The sequence below is a fragment of the Mandrillus leucophaeus genome, unplaced genomic scaffold (assembly GCF_000951045.1).
Source record: "Mandrillus leucophaeus isolate KB7577 unplaced genomic scaffold, Mleu.le_1.0 Scaffold280, whole genome shotgun sequence".
NCBI classification, from domain to species: domain Eukaryota; kingdom Metazoa; phylum Chordata; class Mammalia; order Primates; family Cercopithecidae; genus Mandrillus; species Mandrillus leucophaeus.
The window spans coordinates 226,684-233,359 of record NW_012102921.1 but is presented as its reverse complement, the minus strand read 5'-3'; the positions used below and the strand labels follow the sequence as shown (position 1 = coordinate 233,359).

The following is a 6,676-nucleotide window of genomic DNA, read 5'->3' as shown; positions in this document are numbered from 1 at the left end:
CCTGTGTCTCCATCCTCACCTGCCCTCCTTATCTCCAGTTGACCACCTTCTCCTGGTTTCCTCATTCCTGGTGAGGCTTTCATTGCCAAGTGCCTTTTCCTAAAGTAGCCTTTCCCCGGCTCCTCCTCTCACCCCCAGCCTGGCAAACTTCTACTCATCCTTCAAAACCCCACTTACCTGTCACCTCCTCTGCACCCTTCCTTGATTCCCTCCCACAAAGAGAATTTATTTCTCCCTCTCTGTTTTTCAGAGCACTCTTCTCAGAGCTCTTTTTGAACCCTTGAGAGGACAAGGTGGATTTTATATTTTTATGGGTTTGTCTCCCCAGTGAGATTGGGACTCCATCAAAGGCAGGCAGCCCATGTGCACCAGACACGTGATTATCAAAAGAGTGCATAGCATCAGCAAGCACATCTCTTCCCCCAGTGCGAGCCCACCTCCTCCTGCTGGACAGCATTGACTCATGGTTCCACATAGCCCTTCCCGAGCCCTGAGCTAGGAAGCTGTCCCTTCAGTCACCCACTGAGCCGGTCTCCTTGTGACTAACCTGCTCTCTCCCTCTCACCCTCCTAGGGCCGACGAGATTGAAATGATCATGACGGACCTTGAAAGGGCAAACCAGGTAGGACCCTGGACGCTTTTAGTCCTAAAACCCACACTAGCGGGCCCGTTTCTGGCATCTTGGAAGGTGTGTCACCCGAAGTTAGAAGGCCGGTTATCCTTCCATTTTTTACTGACAGCTTTCAATGTTGATGCTGCTTCTGATGTCGTGAGAAGTAGGAAAAGACATAAAAAGTCCCAGGAACCATTTCCTTGGCAAAGTCTTTGATGTGGTTCCAGCATCTCAGACATCCCATGGTGAACATCCCCTCCAAAGTGGTAACTGTCTCCTTTTCCTTACTCCGTCTCTAAACACCCGTCTGTGTAGCTGTGGCATCCGTGACAGCGTAGACATCTTACCATGGTGTTATCCTAGGAGAGTTCCTTACCACCACGTTCTCATGGGTCACAGCCACTTGCTCCAACGAGGGCTATCAGCCGACGGCCCCCTTTTGGCTGACACTTGGTTCTCAGAGAGGCCTTGTGGCAAGTACCCAGCACAGTGTCTGGCACATAATTAGGTACGTGGTGTTGGGTGGTTCTAAACACTCTGCTGCCTGGAAAATTCAGCCGTCCCCAAACCCCTTCCTCCCACAAGGACCCCACAGAACAGGAAAACGTTTTGCTTTAGCCAGTGCTGCTGTTGCTCTGAAAAGAAAGTGATCCCCCAGCCAGGCTCACGCCTGCAATCCCAGCAGTTTGGGAGGCTGAGGTGGGTGGATCACTTGAGGTCAGGAGTTCGAGGCCAGCCTGGCCAGCATGGTGAAGCCCCGTCTCTGATAAAAATACAAAAATTAGCCGGGTGCAATGACATGCACCTGTCGTCCCAACTGTTCAGGAGGCTGAGGCAGGAGAATCAGTGAGCCGATCACACCACCACACTCCAGCCTGGGCAAGAGAGCAAGAATCTGTCTCAAAAAAAAAGCAGTTACGGGAAGGAGTTACCTTCATCACAGATCGCTATTCCTATTTCTCAAGTGTCCACCGACTCCCCCTCTCCGCTCAAGGCCAGTCCTGGGCATACCTTGCCTTTAGATGGCTCTTTTGGACAATCTAATGTACCCAACAGGAGAGCCTGGTTTGTTAAACGGGAGAGCCTTATCCTGTGAATATCAGTGCACTGTCTGGAACAGGCTCTCTGTGGTCTGAGAGACAGTCCCAGGTACCTAAGAAGTTTGGCAAAGCAAACGTACTTCTCAAGGTGCCAAAGCCACTCGGTGAACCCCAGTCTTAGGAGACACCAGACAGGACCGTAGGGACAGGTGCTGACTCCAGAACGACATGGGTTCAGTTATTAACTTGGTATTTCCTGTGTGGCCTTGACGGGTCTCTTAATCTCTTAAATTTCTTGGTCATTAAAAAATCAAAAGAAAAATGAACCTTGAGGCCATTATGCCAGGGGAAATACGCCAGTCACAAAAAAAGACAAAGACGGAATGATTCCGCCTCTATGAAGTCTCAGGAGGAGCCAGCTTTAGAGAAACAGAAAGTTCCACGGTGACTGCCAGGGATGAGGGGAGGAGGGAAATACGAAGTTGTTGTTAAATGGGTACAAAGTTTTGGTTTTGCAAGATGAAAAAATTCTGGAGATTAATTGCACAACCACGTAAACATCCTTGACGCTACTGAAAAGGATGCTAATGGTTAAGATGGTACATTTTATGCTTTGTGTATTTTACCATGATTTAAAATATATTAAAAATTTTTGAAAGAAAGGAAGGGAATTTAGCTAATGCTTCCTTTGCAAGGTTGTTTTGAGGATTAGAGGTAAAATGCCAGAATAAAAAGTAGATGGTTGCCAGGCGCAGTAGCTCACACCTGTAATCCCAACACTTGGGAAGACCGAGGCAGGCAGATCACTTGAGGTCAGGAGTTTGAGACCAGCCTGGGCAATTTAACAAGACCCCATTTCCATAAAAAATACAGAAGTTAACTGGGTATGGCAGTGTGCCTGTAGTCCCAGCCACTCAGGAGGCTGAAGCAGGAGGATCACTTGAGTCCAGGAGGTAGAGGTTGCAGTGAGCTATGATTGCACCACTGCACCCCAGCCTAGGTGACAGAGTGAGATCCTATCTCAAAAAAAAAAAAAGAAAAAGATGCCTAAATAAATGTTAGTTCTGTAGCTGCTGAAGAAACACAGGTTTTGGGGGAATTGTAAAGTCATGCCTTCAGGAAAGGGTGGTAAGTGGTAGAGGCGAGTTCTCGCCAACAACTCAGCCAGAATTAATAGCCTGATATGGCTGCATTAATAGAAATACAGTTTCTAGAATGAAGAAGGTGGTGATTCTGCTCACTGGCAGCAATGAGTCCATGCCTGGGAAATTCCGTTTTTTAAATTTATTTATTTTTCTTCTTTGAAACGGAATTTTACTCTTGTCATCTAGGCTGGAGTACAATGGTACAATCTCAGCTCACTGCATCTTCCGCCTCCCGGGTTCAAGCAATTCTCCTGCCTCAGCCTCCCGAGTAGCTGGGATTATAGGTGTCCACCACCACGCCCAGCTAATTTTTGTATTTTTAGTAGAGACAGGGTTTCACCGTGTTGGTCAGACTAGTCTCGAACTCCTGACCTCAGGTGATCTGCCCGCCTTGGCCTCCCAAAGTGCTGTGGTTTCAGGCGTGAGCCACCGCGCCCGGCTGGAAATTCCATTTTAGACTGGAAGCCACACTGTAAAGAAAACAGCTCCTTGGAGTTTGTTCAGAGACAGCTCCATGGCCAGGACAGGGAGGGGCTCTAACACAAAAGGAACTATGGGGTTCGGAGACGTTCCTCATCTTGGGGTAGCAGGGAAAGACAGCAGCACCACTGGACAACGAGCAAGAGGATTAATTTCAGGAATCTGGGACACGAAAAGATGAGAAGAGGGAAGGGTTGTGGGGTATTTGTAGGTTCTGTCCTTGGAGCTCTCAAGGGCCGACCAGAAAGAAAGAAAGGCCAGGGGACGGAGCCACGCCTTTTCTGAGAGACCCCTGTAGACCCCAACCAAGCATAGAGGCTGGTGGGAGGAAACTTCTTTATTTTTGTTTTTGAGACAGTCTTGCTCTGTTACCCAGGCTGGAACACAGTGGCACCATCTCAGCTCACTGCAACCTCCCCGTCCTGGGTTCAAACGATTCTCCTGCCTGAGCCTCCCCAGTAGCTGGGACTACAGGCATACGCCACCACGCACGGCTAATTTTCTTATTTTTAGTAGAGGTGGAGTTTTGCCATGTTGCCCAGGCTGGTCTCGAATTCCTAGGTTCAAGCGATCTGCCCACCTCAGCCTCCCAAACTGCTGAGATTGCAGGTACATGCCACCACGTCCAGCTAATTATTGTTCTTAGTAGAGACAGGGTTTTGCAATGTTTGCCCAGGCTGCTCTTGAACTCCTGGGCTCAAACGATCCACCCACCTCCGCCTCCCAAAGTTCTGGGATTCCAGGTGTGAGCCACCATGCCCAGCCAGGAAGCTTATTCCCAACGGTGGTCCTCCTCAGTCTGGCTCTCCAGAGGTACCACGCTGAAAGATGCTTGCTCTGGAGAGAGTGAGCTCCCTGTCACCAGAGCTATGCAAGCAGATTCGCCAGCCCTCCCGGAGAGCATGAGATGGGGAATCAGCCACAGAGTGGACCGAAGGAGGGATTGAACAAGAAGGCTCAAAGGGTGCCTTTTGACCGTGAAGTCTAGGAGTTCGTGACATGAGAAGCATTCAGAGAGGAAAGATGCAAGCCCTGGAATATCGAGAGAATATTTTCAGCAGGACAAGAAGTGGAAGGTTAAAGGAAAGCCAGAGAAGGGGACGTTGGCCTGGGCCATCAACTAGGAGAAAAGCTGCCCAGAGCTGGGCATGGTGGTGGCGGCACCTATAGTACCAGCACTTGGAGAGACCGAGGCAGGAGCTCGCTTGAGCCAGTTTGAGACCAGCCTGGGCAACATAGTGAGACCCCCATCTCTACAAAAAGTTAAAAAAAAAAAAACTAGCCAGGTGTGGTAGTGCACACCTGTAGTCCCAGCTAACCCAGGAGGCTGAGGTGGGAGGATCTCTTGGGCCCAGGAGTTCAAAAACCAACACCAGAGATGCGGGTCGGAGAGTGGGCTGGTAGGAGGGGACCTGGCCAGGCCTGCAGGAGGGTCCCAGTGTGAAGGATTAATCCTGGGAGCACTGCAGAATTGTAGGCAGGATTGAGACATCAGGTTTGAGTTCTAGAAGGATCTCTCTGGCTGTACCTTGGAGAACAGATGGGAGTGGAAAGACCAGAAGCCGGGAGAGCAGTGGGAAGCTAGCGTGGCAGTAAGGGGAGAGATGGCATGGGCCTGACCCGAGGCCGTCCCTGCGGAGGTGAGCTGGAGGTGGGCTGGGCAGTAAGAGGAGGGCGCAGACACGGTCCCACACTGGTGCAGGCGGCAGGCATCTGGACCAACGCCTTTCCCATCAGGAAACCCCCAGGAGGAGCAATTTACTAGCTCACTGGCATACAACATTCGTTTTCCCTAGGCATGTAGTTAGAATGTTCTACTGAGACCTGAAGCGCTCTTTTATTGCTAAAGCACTGTGCTCCTGTTACAGAGAAGTGGTAGAGCAGTTGGCACCTGTCAATTACGTCGGAGCCTCATTCACACCTGTTTGTTGAACATCAGGGCACTGGCATAAATACTTACTGTCCCAATTGGTGACAGTAAAGGTTCAGAACTCTTGAGATATCATGGTAAATAAGAAGCCACAGCTTTACACTTCAAGCTGTGTGTGAAACCCCGTCCCGAGGTAAATAAGAAGCCACAGCTTTGCGCTTCAAACTGTGTGTGAAACCCCGTCCCCGGGTTTTAGCAATTCACGGCTTTTTTGCGGTGAAAAACAGCGGCCCACCCACTGCCCCTCGAGGGCCTCCTTTCTGAGTAGTGGTGATCTGAGTTGCTGGTGGGCCTTGGTCTTAAACTCCCGGGCTCAAGCGATCCTCTCCCCTTGGCCTACCAAAGTACTGGGATTACAGGCATGAGCCACTGAGCCCGGCTTTGAAACCAGCATTTTAGTATCTATGAGGCCTGCTCAGAGTCAGTGCTCAAAAAGATGTACTGAATGAATATGGGCTTTAATGCCCAGGCTGGAGTGCAGTGGCACGTTCTCCTAGCCCACAGTGGGGCTGGGAGGGAGTCATTGAAGTGAGCTGCCCTCCTCCTGTTCACCTGCCTGGTGTTTATGTCACAAGACTGCCCTAGTGGAGGACCCTCCAGGTTGAGGTTAGGGGTTCGAAACCACAGCTGAACCTCACTATGGAGAGTGGGTCTCCATGGAGGCCTTGGCCACTGGTGCAGCATCAGCGTGGGACACGTGGTGGTCGGCATCCGGTCTCCAGCCGTGGTAGACGTTCCTGGCCTCCTTCCTGCAAAGTCACGGACGTGGGGTTACCTCTGAGAGTCGAGACTTCACTGTGATTGCTGGGGGTGGGGAAGCAGGCCCATCGTAGGCTCTGGGGCTGCTTTGTTCCTCAGGGGACTTGCTCATCTCTGGTGTCCTCAAGCCTGAATTTTAATGGCCATGCAAGCAGAGAACAAGAGACAAAACCTGGAGCCAAGAAAGGGGTGGAAGATTGGATCAGAGACTCCCCCGCCCCAACCCATATAAAACCAGGGACTTCAAAGGCCACACTCTGAAAGTATAAACTGGGGGGATGTGGAAAGGAGTCTGCCCTTAAAGGGGAGACGGTGAGGGTTCCCTCTTGTTGGTTCCAGAGGGAGAAGAAAATGAGCCTCCCAAGAGATTCCTAACCACAGTCATCTCTCCACAGGTCTGGGGCTGTGTTTCACGCCAGTCGCCCCAGTCCTCTCCCAACACCTCCGCCCCGCCAGGCTGCAGCTGGCCCAAGGCCCTGTCTTTATCCTCTGCAAGCCCATCCCTCTCTGTGTCCTTCCCATGGTGCCTCACCATGTTTTATGAGTCAAATTGTTCAGACTTTAGAGGCCTGGACGTAGCTGTCTGCATCCCATATTCACATCCCAATCAGGGGCACTGAGGTTAGAGGAAAACTTTTTTTTTTGGATTGCCCTTGCTTGCCCTGTGACCCAGGCTGGAGTGCAGTGGTGTGAGCTCACTGCACTCTCC

General features: G+C 50.9%; 1 protein-coding gene across 1 annotated transcript in view; it reads left to right on the top strand.

Annotated features, from left to right (window-relative positions):
- CUX1 (cut-like homeobox 1) overlaps positions 1-6,676 on the top strand; it is a 378,329-nt gene that overhangs the window by 272,404 nt on the left and 99,249 nt on the right. Inside the window, exon 9 of the mRNA XM_011985213.1 lies at positions 574-622. Coding sequence (XP_011840603.1) covers positions 574-622 — 49 coding nt within the window. The remainder of the gene's footprint in view (positions 1-573; positions 623-6,676) is intronic.